The sequence below is a fragment of the Plecotus auritus genome (assembly GCF_963455305.1).
Source record: "Plecotus auritus genome assembly, chromosome: 6".
NCBI classification, from domain to species: Eukaryota; Metazoa; Chordata; class Mammalia; order Chiroptera; family Vespertilionidae; genus Plecotus; species Plecotus auritus.
This window is the reverse complement of record NC_137773.1, coordinates 25,516,840-25,535,400: the sequence shown is the minus strand read 5'-3', so window position 1 is coordinate 25,535,400 and position 18,561 is coordinate 25,516,840. Positions and strand designations below refer to the sequence as shown.

At 35.5% G+C, this 18,561-nt stretch overlaps 1 protein-coding gene across 2 annotated transcripts in view; it reads left to right on the top strand.

Annotated features, from left to right (window-relative positions):
• The window catches only part of RBM27 (RNA binding motif protein 27), a 74,833-nt gene extending 60,827 nt beyond the window's left edge, over positions 1-14,006 (top strand). For both annotated transcript variants that reach the window (XM_080675003.1, XM_080675002.1), the window contains exons 20-21: positions 9,291-9,401; positions 10,734-14,006. In XM_080675003.1, the coding sequence (XP_080531129.1) occupies positions 9,291-9,401; positions 10,734-10,817 (195 nt within the window). In that variant the 3' untranslated portion in view covers positions 10,818-14,006. The remainder of the gene's footprint in view (positions 1-9,290; positions 9,402-10,733) is intronic.
• The last annotated feature ends 4,555 nt before the right edge of the window (positions 14,007-18,561 follow it).

The following is an 18,561-nucleotide window of genomic DNA, read 5'->3' as shown; positions in this document are numbered from 1 at the left end:
ATTTAAATAACTAAAGTGCATGTGAAGTCACATATGTACAGATGAGAAAACTAAAACTTAAACATAAGTTAACCAAGATTTAACAGTTAATAAGTAGTAAAACCAAGATAGAAATGCACAGTTGTTAGCATCAGGATCCCTATTCCTCAGACAACCTCTTTAAGAGAAAACATTTTTAGCCTTATTAAGTGCTACAGATGTTGAGGGAAATCTTAACGAGTTAAGACTTCATTCCAAAGTTTCTTATTAGTTTGGTTTACCCTCACTATTAGAAAATTGTGGGTTGTTATACAGTGTCCAGATTTTAGTACCTTTGGGCTCTGGCCTATTTATTCTTGAGCCAGTTCTTTCACTAGTCTGCCCCTTATTTTATTTGTTTTTAAAGTGGGAGACTAGCATTTCTTTGAGAAATAAAGAAGATAATATTTGGAGCACTATCCATGGGCAAGGTATTCTGTGGAACCTGGGTAAATGTTAATTTTTGTCTTTTAATGTTGAGTATATAAAATTAAAACCTCCTTGCCAAGTAAGTTGGGCATTTAGACCTAATGCCAGCTCTGGTGAGGTGATACTGGGTGATATAAAGCAGAATTTTTATAAATTTGTCTCTGTAGAAAGTTCAGTTATAAAAAGTAGGTAATTGTAGGAAGCTGCATACTCTGTCCTGAGGGTCACTGGAGGCAATATGTAGATGTTTAAGTTGTTTTGTTTTGTGTGTTTATTTAATTGATTTCAAGAGAAGAAGGGAGAGGGAGAGAGATATAGAGACATCAATGATGAGAGAGAATCATTGATCGCCTGCCTCCTGCACACCCCATACTGGGGATTGAGCCTGCAACCGGGACATGTGCCCTTGATCGGAATCAGACCTGGAACCCTTCAGTCTGCAGGCTGATGCTCTTATCCACGGAGCCAAAGCAGCTAGGGCTAGATGTTTAAGTTTTAACCCAGAAGTCATGCTCATGTGGATCTCTTTTCTTCTCATAAGTAGAATCATTCTAGATCATCTAATAATAACCAGTTTTTAGATAAATGCATTTGATAAGTCTGACACATGGCATTTGGTTTGTGGAAAGGGGAACTACCAGGCATTTGTGGAGAGAGCAAACAAAGCCGAGGCAGACGAGGAAACTTCAAGGAGACACTTCCATTGGTTTTGATGGCATTTTGTTGTTTGTTTTTTTGTTTTTGGTAAAGTGCTTTACCAGATAATCTTGAGAACTAGAAGCATATTTAACCTAGTAACAGACTTGGGCATATAGTATGTTTTCTTTGAAAGAAATACATATGCCTAGTTATTAGTGCAAATTGATTTAGCAGGCTTAAAGGGTAACTCTTATTCAAGATCTTTTATATCTCACAAAGGCTAACATAAAAATGTATATTTTCAGTATATTTTTTACTGCCCTTAATAATTGTGAAATGATCATGGAAGATTCATATCTGTATGGATGGGTTTTGGTAAAGGTACTCTGAAGAATGAGGACCTAATTCTGGAGTCCTTCAGTTTGTTTATGTATCCAGCAATCCATTTCTAAAAACTTATCACCAGGGTATTGTTAGGGTTGTGTGCAAATGATAGCTGTACATTTGCTCAGTGAAGCATGCTTTATATCTAGTGAAAAAATGGAAACAATCTAAACGCTCACAAGTACTTTGCTGCTGTTAAAAACATGTTTTTAAAGAAGAGTGCCCTGAGAAAATTCTCTGGATTGACTTTTAGGTTAAAAATAGTTGGAGATAATATTAAACATAAACAAAAAAAATAAAAGAAAGTGCATTAAATTGTTAGTTCTGGGTGGCAAAATTCAAGCTTTTCATTTTCTTTTTACACGCTTCTCTATTTTCCCAGCTTTCCAAATGAACATATATTACTTTTTAAATCAGACCTTTTAACATCACATTCACTTTTAGGTGAAGTGTCAGCATTTTTATGGTGTATTTTAAAACCAAATTTGAGTATATGTGTTAATCTTGGGCTTTTAGGTCCCAGGCACCTATATAAAAATATGTGTAAATTAAAGTATACACAAATGTAAAATATATAAAATATTTAATATACAATGCAAGGTATATATAACAACATAAAACATATAGAATAATATATAAACATTTTAATAGTATATATCAGGGGTCAGCAGACTTTTTCTGTAAAGGACCAGATAGTAAATATTTTAGATTTTTGAGAACCACATACAGACTCTGTCACATTTTCTTTCCTCATTCTTTCCCCTTACCTGCCCCCATTTCTCCCTTTTCTTTCTATGAATTTATTTTCTTTTTAAAAATATGAAAGCTATTCTTAGCTTACAGGCCATTGAAAAACAGGTGCTGGGCCACACATATTATTGTATTACTTTAAGTACCTGTTTCCCCAAACCATTAACAGCATTTGATTTTGATTTTTTCATCTTTACTAGTTATGTGATTAATGAATGATGATTGATACAGATTTGGCTTCAGTTTCTGATCTGGGAAAATGGCTGGCTAGATGAATTTCAAACTTCTGTCTCTAAGGTTCCAAGTACTTCTCAGTTATTGCATATAACTTTTCATTGATGCTACACAATTTGCTCATCTATACATATATTCATATATTAACATTTTATTTGAATTATTTTATTTTGGAGGGCAACACACATATACAAAGTGTAAAAAAAAATATAACAGTGTATACAATGAGAAATAAGATTTCCTTTTACCTCCAATCTCTCAGTTTCACTCCCCATAGGCAATTATTGTTACCCATTTCTCACATATTTTCTCAAAGATATTTGATCTCTCTTTTACACAAATGGTGGCATGTTATACAATTTTTCTATATATGTACTTTTCACTTAATATGTATAAGATTGCTAGTACAGATTATTCTAGTGCATATAATTGCTTTATTCTTTTTAATGTCTGCATCATATTTCATTGGATAGATGTACCATACTACATTTAAACAGTCTCATATTGATGGATATCTCATTTTTTCCCAGCATTTCATTATTTTACAGATATGTGTATGAGAGAATATATGTGTGTGTAGAAAAATTAGATATTTCAATGGGCATATCACATTTAAAAGGCCAGTCCTAAATCTTTTAAAGTATTTTTTAATAGAAAAGTTAATACATGTAAATAGTTAAAAATTAATGCATGCAAATGGTTAATAAAAAATAAAAATAATTTCTTAATTGCTGCCTACTCTTAAAATGTAGGTGCTGTTCTTGGATAGCTTTAGTTAGAAAAAATTGTGAATATAAGAATCTACACTAATAAAAGAGTAACATGCTAATTGACCGTACCTTTGTGATGCCCACCAGCCAATCAGGAGTGAGTATGCAAATTAACCCAACAAAGACGGTAGGTTAATCTGCAGACGCAGGTGCCAAGTGGCCGGGGCAGGGTGGGACACTTGCGTCATCGCCATGGCGATGACACAGGCGTTCCACACCACCTCAGCCGCTCCAGGCCTCTGAGCAGTGTGGGAAGGTGGAAAGGCGGCTTCAGGCCTGAGCAGAAAAGTGGCTCCAGCCAGAGCGAAGGCAGTGCTGGCAGCCAGGGGAAGGAAGGCCCATTCTTGCACAAATCTTTGTGCATTGGGCCTCTAGTCTGTAATAATAATCTATAATAATAAAAGCGTAATGGGCTAATTAGACTGGACATCCTTCCAGATAACTTTCTGGACGAAGCCAGGACTGGGAGGGGAGCCCGAGTCCCGGGTGACTGCTGGTGGCTGGAGAGAAGCCCAGGTCCTGGGTGCCTGCTGGTGGCCGGAGGGAAGCCTAGGTCCTGGGTGCCAGAGGGAAGCCGGTGCCAGCAGCCGGGGGAAGAAAGGCCTACACTTGCACGAATTTTGTACATCAGGCCTCTAGTTCATACATAAAACTCTCACTTAAAAAAATTACCACAGTGGGATCATGTTATAGAATCAGGGCTGAATTCCAAACCTTGCTTCTTAAACATAAATGCCTTAACTATTGGTATTTTCTTAAAATTATACAGATAATAATTTAAAATGTTTATTGAAAGAAACTATACCAATTAAAAATTTATAGTTCAGTGCTTTATCAGAAGATAAACTCCCATATACTTGCCCCTCAGGTGAAGATACTGAGCACTCCCAGTACCCTAGAAGCCCCCTCCTGCATCACTATCTTTATGTCTCCTCACAAAAGTAACCATTATTCTCACTTTATCATAATCATCTCCTTACTTTTTTTATACAGTTGATCCTCATTATTCGTTATTTGCAAATTCACTTATCCATTAAAATTTATTTGTAACCTTAAAATCAATACTTGAAGTATTTTTGTGGTCATTTTTAGACATGGGCTGAACTGTGAAAAATAAGTCAACCAATGCATATTTTCCCAGCTGAGGTCAAATAAGGCGCACTCAGCTTTCTTGTTTCAGATCTTGTAATGTATACAGATTCTTTTCACAATCTATTTAGTGCCCTTTTTTCTCATTTTTGTGCTTTTCATTAGTGTTTGAATTGGCCGTAAGGGTAGTTCTGTGTGTGTTCCTAAGTTAAAAAAGGCTGAGAAGTGCCTTATAGTGAAGGTACATGTTAGATAATGTTTGTTCAGGCATGAGTTATAGTGCTTTTGGTTGTTAATGAAACAATGTTAATGAATCAATCCTATATAATAAAAGCCTAATACGCTAAGTGTCCGGTTGTCCAGTCATCTGTTCAACCAATCAAAGCGTAATATGCTAATGATATGCTAAGGCCGATCAACTGCTCGCTATGATGTGCACTGACCACCAGGGGCCAGACGCTCCGACCAGTATTTTAGCTTGCTGCTGGGGCCCAGCCGATTGGGACTGGGTGAGATGGGCTGGACATGCCCTGGAGCCAACCTCCCGCATCCCTCCCTGGCCAGCCTCGATCGGCCCTGATCGGGACTTGGTGAGATGGCCCTGATCGGCTCTGATCGGGACTGGGTGAGACCGGGCCAGACATGCCCTGAAGCCCTCCCACAGTCCCTCCCAGGTCCCGACCGTGCACTGGTGGGGTCCCTCAGCCTGGCCTGAGCCCTCTCGCAATCCAGGACCCCTTGGAGGATGTCAGAGAGCCAGTTTTTGCCCAATCCTGCAAGCCAGGCTATGGTACCCCCACTGGTGCACGAATTCGTGCCCTGGGCCTCTAGTAATATATATTAAATATGGTGTCTTTAAACATAAAGCAAGGTTATGTATTGATCAGTTAAGGAAAATGTTTTGACCACAGTCTTATAGGAACCTAACCCTCTATTTCCCCTAGGAACAATGCTGCAGTATTTGCTCATTCAGTGCTTGCACTGAACTTTATGTGACTATTACTTATAATAATCAACTGAGCTTTTTATTAGCTAAATGCACGCTTATAAATGTTACTAGGGGCCTGGTGCATGGATTCGTGCACCGGTGGGGTCCCTCAGCCTGGCCTGTGCCCTCTTGAAATCTGGGACCCCTCGGGGGATGTTGGAGGCCCAGTGCACGAATTTGGCCCAATCCCCACAGGAGGGACCCCACCGGTGCCGTGTCTTGAGCCTTTAGTATGCATATAAGATCTTTGGTTAATCTCTTCCCTCCATCCTCCTCCCCCCTTCCCTCTGAGATTCATCAGTCTGTTCCATGTTTCCATGCCTGTGCGTTGAGCGTCTGCCCCCTGGTGGTCATTGTGTGTCATAGCTATGGGATAGCCACTTAGTCTTTTATATATATATATATATATATACTAGAGGCCTAGTGCACAAAATTCGTGCACTCGGGCATCCCTCATCCCGGCTTGTGTCCTCTCGCAGTCTGGGAGCCCTCGGGGAATGTCCAACTGACAGCTTAGGCCCGCTCCCTATGGACCTAAGCTGTCAGTCAGACATCCTTAGCGTTGCCATGGAGGTGGGAGAGGCTCGTGCCACTGCCACTGTGCTTGCCAGCCGTGAGCCTGGCTTCTGGTTGAGCAGCACTCCCCCTGTGAGAGCGCACTGACCACCAGGGGGCAGCTCCTCCATTGAGCGTCTGCCCCCTGGTGGTCAGTGCATGTCATAGCGAGCAGTTGAGCTTCATTAGCATATAATTAGCATATTATGCTTTGATTGGTTGAACGGATGACCCATTGACCGGACACTTAGCACAGTGGTTGGCAAACTCATTAGTCAACAGAGCCAAATATCAGCAGCACAATGATTGAAATTTCTTTTGAGAGCCAAATTTTTTAAACTTAAACTTCTAACGCCACTTCTTCAAAATAGACTCGCCCAGGCCGTGGTATTTTGTGGAAGAGCCACACTCAAGGGGCCAAAGAGCCGCATGTGGTTTGCGAGCCGCAGTTTGCCGACCGCTGACTTAGCACGTTAGGCTTTTATTATATAGGATAGATAGTATTATTCTGCCTAATTTAAAAAAGCCTATATGAATGGAACTGCACAGTATCTGATCTTTACTGACTGCCTTTTTGTTTTGTTTGTTTAAGATTTTATTTTTGAGATTCATGCGTGTTGTTTGTTATATGTAACACTAGTTTGCCATTTTTATTGCTGCATAATTTTCAGTTGTATAAATACAAAACAATTTATTTTTCCGTTTTCCTATTGATAGGTATTTAGGTTACTTTCACTTATTTTTTATTGAATTTATTGGAGTGACATTGGTTAATAAAATTATGTAGATTTCAGGTGTAAATTCTATAATACACCATCTGTATATTGTATGGTGTGTCACCAAATCAAGTCAGGTCTCCTTCCATCACCATTTATTCCCCCCTTTATCCTCTTAAACTTCCCTCCACTCCTCTGTCCCTCTGGTAATCACCATCCTGTTGAGTGTGTCTATGAGGTGGGGTTATTATTTTTTTATTTATTGCTTAATCCCTTCACTATTTTCACTCAGCCCTCTAATCCCCCTCCCCTCTGATAGCTGTCAGTCTGTTCGCTGTATCTATAAGTTTGTTTCTATTTTGTTTGTTAGTTTATTTTGCTCATTAGCTTCCACATATGAGTGAAATCATATGGTACTTACTTTTCTGTGACTGGGTTACTTCACTTAGCATAGTACTCTCCATGTCCACCCATGCTGTCACAAAGGTAAGGTTTCCTTCTTTTTTTATGGCCAAGTAGTATTCCACTGTGAAAATGTACCACAGCTCTTTTACCCATTCATTTGCTGATGGACACTTAGGCTGTTTCCAAATCTTGTCTATTGTAAATAACGCTACAATGAACATAGGGCTGCATATTTTCTTTTGAATCATTGTTTCAGGTTTCTTCAAATATATTCCCAGAAATGGAATTTCTGGGTCCTACGGCAGTTCCATTTTTAATATTTTGAGATAACTCAATACTGCTTTCCACAGTAGCTGCACCAATCTGCATTCCCACCAACGGTATAAGAAGGGTCCCTTTTCTCCACATCTTTGCCAACACTTACTTGTTGATTTATTGCTAATAGCCATTCTGACAGGTGTGAGGAGATATCTCATTGTGGTTTTAATGTGCATTTCCCTGATGGCATTGAACATCTTTTCATATGTCTATTGGCTATGTGTATGTCCTCTTTGGAGAAGTGTGTATTCAGGTCCTTTGCCCGTTTTTTAATTCGATGTCTGTTTTTTTAGTGTTGAGTTGTATAAGTTCATTGTAAATTTTTGATATTAAACCCTTATCAGATGTATCATTGGCAAATACGTTCTCCCATTCAGTGGGTTGTCTTTTAATTTTGTTGATGGTTCCCTTTGCTGTGCAAAAACTTTTTAGTTTGATGTAGTCCCATTTGTTTATTTTTCTTTTGTTGCCCTGGTCTGAGGAGATATATCAGAAAAAATACTGCTACGAGAAATGACTGAGATTTTACTGCCTGTGTTTTCTATTAGGATTTTTATGGTTTTGAGTCTAACATTGAAGTCTTTAATCCATTTTGAGTTTATTCTTCTGTATAATTTAAGAAGGTAGTCTAGTTTCATTTTTTTGCATGTATCCAATTTTCCCAATTCCATTTATTGAATAGACTATCTTTACCTCATTGAATGTTCTTGCCTCCTTTGTCAAATATTGATTGACCATAAAGGTGTAGCTTTATTTCTGGGATCTCTATTCTGTTCCTCAATTTTAATGATGTAATGTATGTATAGTTGTGAAATGATTACTAAAATTTGTTTAGTTAACATCCATCACCTCACATAGATATTTTTTGTGATGAGAATTTTTAAGATCTACTCTCTTAGCAACTACCTGATTTTTAAAAGATGGTAGATGTGTATTTGGATAGGGCCATTTTGATATATCAGTTTAGTTATGTCTCATGGATCAAATGTTTGGTGCTAGATTATAAACAGTTAACCCCACAAGGAATAAAGGGAATTTTTCCTTAGATAACAGGCCAATATCTATGCAGACACTAATTAACTGGCGATGGGGCTGGCCTAATGTACACTATTACAATGCAGTTATCTGAGTGTTCTGTGGAAACATTTGTCAGATGCTTCCTGGAGCTTATCAACATTTTTCTTAGAGAACCTAGAGTGAAACCCCAAATTTAAAAGAACTTCTTCTGTCACGTTTTTCAGGACTGAACCAAAAATTGGGGGTATTTTACAACCCAGCCCAGTTAATAGGAAAGCTGTAGGAATAACTAAACTTTTCCTTTCATGAAATTTTGGGTCCCTGTTCTTTTGCTTCTGTTGCTTTGGCTTTAAAAATAAACTTTTGCTTTCTCTTATTGATATGTGCTGGGAAGGTGGAGGGGGGTGGGGATGTTCATACTGTAGTACCAAGGAATAATTTGAAGCTGAGCAGGTTTACCTTGAGTGAGGATAATAGGTGTTTAACATTTGTTGAATGTGTAGGTGAGCTGGGGAGTACTAGTTATAGTTGTATAACATTTCAGAACAGAAAGGGGGAATAGCTTTGTCAGATATAGGTGGGGCTATAAGAGATGCCATATGATGAATAGACAGTGTTTTAAATAATTACATTTTTAAGGTTTCAGCCCAAATATGTAGATTATCAAAGCCAAAAGCCAATAATTGTAGTAAGACAGTATTTATTTGTCCTTATGATGACTTTTCTAAGTAAATTATCATCCAGCCAAGACAGATTTTATTTACAGGACAGAAAAATTAATCATGGACTATTCTGGGCAACCAGAACATATGGTCTACTAGTTAAAACGGATTTCATTTTTTCTAGCTCTCATTGGAGATTGTTCCACTTTAATAGATTTTTCTCTTAGTCATTACACTTTTTAAGTAGCACACACTTAAAAGGAATCATTAGTAAATGTGAGTACACACTTTTGTGTTTTTCTAAAATCTATTTTAGGCTGCAAACCAAGGGTCAAAATTTAAAGACCGTCGGCTACAAATATCATGGCACAAGGCCAAGGTGCCTTCTGTATCTACAGAGACCGAGGAAGAAGAAGTCAAGGAGGAGGTAAATTTAATGATTGAAAATAAGAGTTTAAAAAGAAAAAAAAAGAAGAATTAGATTGTTTCTCAGTTATATATTTTTTTCTGACATTAAAATAAATATTGAATTATTGCATGAATGCAGTTATCTAAGACTAGTCTTAAAATTTATTAAAGCATCGAAAGGTACATAAATATAAAAAACTTTTGGGGGATTATTTTCTGGTGTAAGAGAGACTTTTTTATTGGTATTTGTTTGGGCTCTAGATATTTTTATTCTGGTAAATGAGGACATGGATTATATGAATAAATTAAGTTTTAGCTGATGGTTGAAGCGTTTAGTTTATTCAAGTTCCATAAGTAATAGATGAGAGTTTCTTTCCTTCTATGTATAGTTGGTTAAAATGTCAGTGTAAGGAAGTAAAACATAAGAGGGAAGGCTAGGAAAGTCAAAGACTTAAGTAATGCAAGTACTAAAAAATCAGCTTCCTAAAATGTAAGAGAATTGATGCTGCTCTTTTACTACTATATTTCTAATTAGTTTATTAAAATGGACACTCATCCAACATTGCAAGTTATTCCTGATTCATCACAGTTTTGGTTTAAAAGATATCTAGCATTAATGGTTGGTCACAAGGCTTCTAACCATATGGGTAATTTTATATAACCAAAGTAGAAACATGTTCCTGTGTTAAAAAAAAAGAAAAACCTTGATATTTTGGGGAATATTTGCAGATACTTCTACTTTGTAACTTTTTATGTTTTTATATAAGATCTTGAATGTCAATGTCATGGGGAAGTTAGTATATTCTCCCCTCATAAATAATCTAATATTAAAGGAAAGGTTTGGGAGTTTGAATGGTCATTTACTGCGTAATTTTTAAGTTAATTGAATAAAATTAAATTAATTTTATCAATAACATTTCATAGGTATTTTTATTTTCCCAACTAAATGTTCATATATTATTTGCTTTATTTTTCTGATGACTTTAGATGGAAATCTTTTCCTATTAAGACTAAGAAAAGTTAGCAGGGAGAAGATTATATACATAGGTTGGAGCAAAAGCAGGTTTACTTTAACCTACTTTTATTAATTTTAATATATTAATTAAAACCTGTATTTTAATTTATTAATTATTTTCCATATGAACAACAGTAAACCTACTTTTATCCCACCCAGTACATGTAAAAAGAAAAGTTTTTGTGTGTGTGTGTGTTTTTGTTTTTGTTTTTTTTTGCTCTGAAAGATACTTGTAAATCCAGCCTTTATATTTAGTCTATTTCTCCTTTGCCCTAAAAAAGTATTTTATTTAACTTTCTTGTGCCACTAAGCAGATTTTACCCTCTCTTTCTTTAGGAAACAGAAACCTCAGATTTGTTTTTGCCTGATGATGATGACGAAGATGAAGATGAATATGAGTCTCGTTCATGGCGAAGATGAAATCTGAAGCGAGCTGTATAATTTTTAGGAATATTTGTTTAGAAGAACAACTTTTAAAGTTATTTAAAGACGTCAAATGAGCCAAAAATTTTTTTTTATTTTTCTTTCAACACAATAGATTTAAGGACAGCAAGTTTGCTATTTAATAAACACATCTCATAACTGTTCATGATATTAAAGCACCAAAGGCCTAGTACTTTTACACAGTTGTGAAGATCCACAGGATGACATGGATAATCTCTAGAGCCTTATTTTTCCACACCGCCTGTCTTTGTTGCTATTGGTGTTGGATTATGATGTAAATGACAGGGTGTTCAGAAATTTTATTTTGGATTATAATCTGCTGATAAAATTTCTTTAAATGTCAAAATTGCCTGGAATCTCTTAACTCTTAGCTATTATGGATGGGTCGTCAGACAGTAGAAGACATTTGTAATTGAAATACCCTTCTGCTTTCAAGAGTTGTCTTGGAAGAAAAGTAAATTTCTTTTCTTTTTTTTTTACTGAGGAGGAGCCCAATTTGTATTAAATCTAAATTTGGGGTGGGAGGTGGCTTATCTGTAGAAGTAAGTACTACTTTAGTGTAAACCATACAAACTCTGTGTTCTTAAATGCTATAAGGTAATGGAAGCTAGCTCTATGGTATTTTTATTCTGTCATTATATCAACTCTCCTGCACTTCTGTTGCTGCTGATTCTTTACTTTGAAATTAGTGAGTATTGGTTCAGTTGGTTTGTGTTTTGTTTTTCTTTTTTAACATTCTCAGAATATAAAAGGTTTTCACCCATTGCCCCTTTCTCAATCCCATTTTCTTTCTTCTGCCTTTTTATTACTAGGCCTGACTTACCCATTATTGAGATAAGTGATTCTTTTGGGTCATCAAAAGTCAACCCCTAATAAAAAGTTTAAACCAGCAAGCACCTTGATAAATGTTTAGATGAGAATAATGGAAGGATTTATGGGGAAAGTCAGTCACTAGCTTTTTTTTCTTTTTTAATGCTTCAGTTTAGTTAATAGTTACACAAAAGGGTTAAAAAGTGTCTGAAATTCTTTTCCTAAATTTAAACCATGATGGTGAGGTGTTGGGGTAGGGTAGGGCTGGGGTAGGGTAGGGGGATGGGTATGCTAGTAATAAATGGGAGTCATAACTTGACTTTGATCAGATGACCTTATTTTTTGATAATTTTGTAGCTTGTTGCTATCCATGAACATATGCATCCTTCAGTAGACAGTTTCTTTCACTGTGTGCATTTTTACTGTACACTGTATAGAGTAGAGTATCTGTTAAGTAAAATATATATGTAAATGTATGTCCTTGTGTTCTGAATGTTAGATGGAAAAACAGAGGAGTAACACTACACTGTATTGACCCCTGGGGAAATAAAATGATTATTGTACATAGGATGTCACTTTTTCAAGAGTACACACATCTATGTTTTTATATACGTGTGGTGTGAAAATTTGAAACTTCCTGTTGGCTTCAGAAAGTTCTTGGTGATCACTTATATCAAGGATTTTGTTTCTTGAAGTAAAGACTGTTTCTTAAAATAGAAACTATTCACTAAGAAACTTAAAACCATCAGGACTCTAGATTTACTTAGCTACAAGAAGTTAAATCCCACGTTCTGATTATCTTTTCTTTTCTACTTATTTTCCTGGAATGATGTGTCAAACCAGGATCATTTTTATGTTCGTTGTAACTTCCCCTTCGCAATAATAAGGACTTCTTCTTCCTAGGTTGTTGTTATATTTCTGATAACACTGAAACTAAAATAAGCTTATAAAAAGATGAAAATGTTACATTGGGGTACCTAGAATAAGCAATCTTGCTCCTCCCTCCATCATCTCTAATGAAATTTTCTTGATGTCTGTGGCTCAGTCGGTATATATTTTGAAAGATTCATTGTGGTGAATATTTTGAGTCCTGACAGTTTAAACGTGATAGAGGGAACAAAGGATTTATATATTTTTTGTACAAAGTTTTTTCTTAAACTGTATAATTTTGTAAATAATTTGTTTGGTTTTTTTGTGTACTAAAACTACCAGCGTATAGATTTCAATAAGAATTGTTGTATTTTTGTATTTGGAAACTGAAAATTACAGTAAATTAATGGAGCTGTAAGAAAATTTTCAGTAGACTGACAGTTCAACAGAATGAGATTCCTTTTCATATGGTTTTTTTTTTTTTTTAACCTCAAAATTGACATCTTATTACACTCTGTACAGGGAGAGTTGAGAATTTGTTTGCCTTTTTAGTTATTGGGAGAGAGGGGGGTGAAAGACAAGAGTGTTAAAGTGAAGAATAGACACACACTTTTTCCAGTAAGAGCCTTTGTATAAAACTGCTTTTTCAATACACCTTATATAAGACTAAAATACTTTTTAAATGTTCTAAGAATTCTAAAACATTTTTGACTCTCAAAAATGAATTCAAAATAATGAGTTAAATATAATAATTAGAAAATTTAAGTTAATGTTAGCATAAAATAGTTGAATATGTATTTTTCCTTTAGGATTTTTTTTATCCCCATCCTCAAATCCCCAACTATTAGAATTTGTTTTAAAAGTAAGTACCATAACTTGTTTTCTTGGCATCTTCAGTTACAGATATAACATACACCATCTGAGGCAAGCTGTATTCTTTTTAATGAGTGTGACGACTTTCTAAGTTTCTAAGTAGCTGATGACCAATCTGCCTAGGTCAGCCTGGTTCACTAGTGGATTGCTGCCCAAGCTTAAAAAGGTAACCCCAGGGAATGCAGCATTTCTTTGCATTTCTTCATGTGGGAAAGCACTGATGATAAATTGGAAAACAGTCTTGTTATGATGAAACAAAGGTCCTACTCATGGATCATTATTTCAAAAAGAAGAAAAAAATCATGTGAAAAGGAATAGTGGTTCTTATGTATAGTATGCCTGTATTATAGTTTTTACAAAATTGTGAACTTGTGTAATAGTATAATAGGAGATATTGTTGAATTTCTAACTGTTTATACATTTAAATTCATATATGTAATGTTTGTTTTATCAATTACAATCTGAATTTCTAAGAAGCATGTTGACTTTTGCAATAAAGATGCAATATGGAATGGTTCACAATGGAAAAAAAAAAGAAAAAAGATAAAAGTATTATGAATTTAAAAGAATTTGGAAAACTTATGAACCATTCCAAAAATTATAACAATCACCAAAAGAGCTGTAATTCTGGCTTGTTCTGGAAAGAAAGAAAATGTGTGTGTATGCTTGCTTGTGTGTGACTGTGAGTGAGTAGTGGATATGTATGTGTGTTTTATGTTGGGTTCATGTACATGAGAGAATGCTACTCTGAAACTGGGTATTGAAGCCACTGGCTATGAAATATTCAGTAGAATAAATCCCTCAACAGGGTGGTCTTGGAAATGAAAAAGAAGGGGATTAAAGTATTACTTGTAAGTAAGCTTTGATAGCCATATTTCTTTGTTCATGATGGGTCTTGGTATCCCTGATAAAAAGCACAAATAATTTTATAAAAGCAATTATTTTAATGTTACCTTGATGCCATTCAATGTGCCTGCCAACAATAGGAAGGACCTTTTTTTTCCCTTTTTTTCTAAAATATATTTTTATTGATTTCAGGGAGGGAGGGAGGGAGAGAGAGAGAGAGAGAGAGAGAGAGAGAGAGAGAGAGAGAGAGAGATAAAAACATCAATGATGAGTGAGAATCATTGATTGGCTGCTGTCTGCACACGGCACACTGGGGATCGAGCCTGAAACCCAAGCATGTGCCCTGACTGGGAATTGGACCATGATCTCCTGGTTCCTAGGTCGATGCTCAGCCACTGAGCCATGCCGGCCGCCCAGAAGGACATTTTTCTTAAGTGGAATAGAAGGGAAAAAATACCTTGAAGAGATGACTTCTAATTGTGACCTCTAATAGTAAAGAATAACAAGAAGTGATCTTACACTCTAAGGACTCGGTGGGAGGTGATGAGAAAGGAAAGTATATCACTTGGGCTCATATTTCTCATTTGAAAAATTGCTTACAAAATTCCTTTTGAAATGATTATTCGTTGTCTAACGAGTCATTTTTTCAATCTCAGCCTATACAGGAAATTACTAAAGAATGGGAGTAAATTTCATTTTCAGTCTTTTCAAATAAATTTAATCTGTATTTTATGAATTTGGTAAATGGTAAATAAGCTGTGTGATCATTTGTTTTGAATAGATGAGAATTTATCCTCATCTATACAGGGTGCCCCCCCCCAAAAAAAAATGTATATACACTTCCAACAGCTTTATAGCACAATTTTGAAAATGAAATGTATTTTAATTAACACTGCCTTAATAGTTATTCAAAGTGAGGTACATTTTTGGGTGACACCCTACATGTTTATAATAAACATTAGTTCTAGGAATTTTAGTGGGGATAAGCATAATTCTGAAAATAGTTACATCTGTTTAATATTAAGTCAAATATTTTACTAATATGGACCTCTCATTAACAAATTACTGTTTTTATGTGATTTTTTAGATGTAAATTATTCTAAAGCAAGGATAAATTTTGAATCATGAGTCCCAGTGTAGTATCTAGTCTGTATCTAATAGTAATTATGTTACAGTAAACAGAAGGTATGAACATTTATGTCAACACTTGAAATGTTTGAGATGATAGAGTCAGGGTTGCTTTAAACAAGGGCAGACCTGCACATTTTGTGTCATTTTAGTGTCAGATCTATTTGAGGAGCCAGGGAGCACTGACTCAAAAATATAAGGCTTTAACTGCTATTGCATGTGCTGTGAATCACCTTCATTTATGCTAAATTGATTTTGTTGCCAACTGATCTCCTTTCTACTGGGTCATCTACTATTTGGCCTCTTACCTGGTTCTTTGATCAATCTTAGGTTAACTAAACCATCCCAGCATTCTGAGATGGGTGACTTGATACAGGTGAAATTAAGGTCAGAATAGTGTTTAATGACTGTTTGCAAGATAATTGCAGTTTGAGTCTACTCTTAGGCTTCTGCAAACAGATTTTTTTTCTCCTTTTTTGTATGTGGAGATGATCATTAAGCATGATAAACGTGGCTGTTACCTTTTCTTTTTATTTATTTATATTATCTTTCTGTGAAAGAGGAGCAAGAGCTTGTTAGCTTGTTTTCCATGAAAATAAGCCTCTATTTTCTACATCCCTTCAGTTTTCTAACCACTTCATAGAGTTCTTTAATTTTGATATAGTGGTCCATTTGTAATTTAAAGTAATAGTTATTTTTTATATAGAGGTACTGGTTTAGTATTTGATTGCTCAAAATTATTCTTAATTATTTGTCAGGGAGTCCAGGAGTGGAAATAAGTCTTTTTAGTTACCTAGGGCCTAGGCCTTCTTCTATTCTCAGTATTGCTTTGTAAAAACCTTATAAAAGTGAATGTCTTGTTAACAGTTTCCTAAAGTTCTTGTGATTCCATCTTTTCTTATTTCCCCCAGACAGCTCTTAGTGTAAAATATTGATATATTTCTCCCAGTTTTAAATTAAATGAGATAATAAGGGCTAATATAGACCTTGCCCAATTATTCTGGTTTCTGGAGGATGATTTGGCTCAAGGGTGAGTTCTTAGACCAAACACTGCCTATTTATCTGTGTAAACACCTGTTCCTGTATAAACTATTGAGTTCTAGATTCTGAACTACCCTCCAACAAAAGATTTACTGTAGGATTCAAGTTTTTAACATTTTGAGCCTGTAGGGGGCTCTAGGAGACAAAATTTAGTCGGCCTTAGAGTAGTGACTGAATCCTTTTTTTTTTTCCCACAGCAACTCACAGTAAAAATATTTTGCATTGTGATAACAGTATATACACACCTCCTCCAAATAAAAGTTTACCAAACAACACCCTTATTACTCAATATGCACGTGATATTATTTAATCTATTAATTTTTGTCAGGATCCACAATTTGGCTTTCAAAATTGCAGTTTGGGAAACACTAGCCTATTGAGATATAGGGTGAATTGGATTTCTAAAAAATATTTTTTTATTGATTTCTGAGAGGAAGGGAGAGAGAGAAAAACAGCAGTGATGAGAGCATCACTGATAAGCTGTCTCCTGCATGCCCCCTACTGGGGATTGAGCCCGAAACCTAGGCATGTGCCCTGACCTGGAATGGAATCTAGACCTACTGATTCATAGGTTGATGCTCAACCACTGAACCACACTGGCTGGGCTGAATTGGATTTTTAAATCACTCTCTTCCTTGCTGTAACATCGTCAATACTATTTTGAGTGTAAAATGATGTAATTTAACGTTTTGTATTTTGCTTGGAAAAGTAGTCGAGTCTAAAATTAAAGGTGAAAAAATATATATCAGTGTCTTGATTACTTGATGTTCTTGAGTGTGAAGGTATTTTTAATTTTAAAATAGACAACTGTGAGTGACTTTAAACTTGCCTGCAGTTTTATATTTTTGTCATTATTTGTTGTGGGAGGGAAGTAGAATAGTATGTTGGTGTTACTTTTTATGAAATTCAAGTCAATAAGAGTATTTGGCTTTGAGTTTTGCATTTAGAGTCACCTTAGCTATCAGCCATCAAAACTAAACCAGGTTTGATGTCTATCTCTGAGAAAATTGCACACATTTCAACCTTGTGCCATTGAATTTCACCCTTTTCAAACACATTTTCCTATAAGTTATAAGAAATAGGAAATAAAAAATAATTACCTAATCATTGCCACTTTTCTTAATCTTGGGCAAGTGTGTTACTTGTATCTTTACATGTCTGAGCTTTTCCAGTTTCTGAAATGTAAAGAAAAAGATGAGGGACATGTTGATGAGAATGTTGACATATTTTCAGAAAGCCACAGGAGGAAAACCATTAAGTCTGCAAAGTAATGAAATCAGCCCTAATGAAATGCAAGTTATTTGTATATTTTAGAATGTCTATCCTCTGTCCATGTTCATTCCTTTGGGATTCTTTAAGCAATAAAACCTGACTTCCCTATAATACCATGGTACCAAGTAAATATTTTCCACTAAACTGTTTAAGCTATTCATTAAAAATATATATATTTTTAACTAAATTGATAATTTTAAACTGTTCACTTAAAAAAAATAACTGGCATGTATTGAATGCAGACTGTGTTCCAGGAATGGCTCTGTAGTTTGCCTGCATCCTGTGTTTGCACAGCACTTTGATGAAGTGCAACTCATCTTGGAACTGAGTTTTGGGGAGATTAAGTGGTTCCCAGAGATCACACAGCCTCGAGTGGTGGGACAAGGATTTGAACACAGATCTGATTCCAGAGCTCAGCTTTTAACCTCTGTGCTCTGCTGCTTTTAATAAAATGGAATATTACAAGTCCATAGGATGTCACTGGTCTTTTTTGTTAGTGTCTGTCAAACACTGCCATTCTGGCTCCATCTATTTCATCTGCCTTGGATTGGAACTAAGCTCCCGTAGGGAGCAACACTGTTTTTAGGTAGCATATTGGAAACCATAGCGAACAGTGTTTATATATGCTAATTTGTGGGGAAACATTTTAAAGTAATTTTCTGTGACCTCCGTAATGTAGAGCCAGCCAATTTGATACATTTCACAATGATTTGGCTATTTCATAACCTATGTTTATTTTATTTTCAATTTTATCTTAAATATTTTCTCTGGCAAACTGAATTATGATAATCTTGCAATATTTCTACCTTGTTTCTTTGTGTTTTTTAATATTGCTGGTGCCTTCTTCCTTTTAACCTTGGCATTAAAAAAATCATGTTGC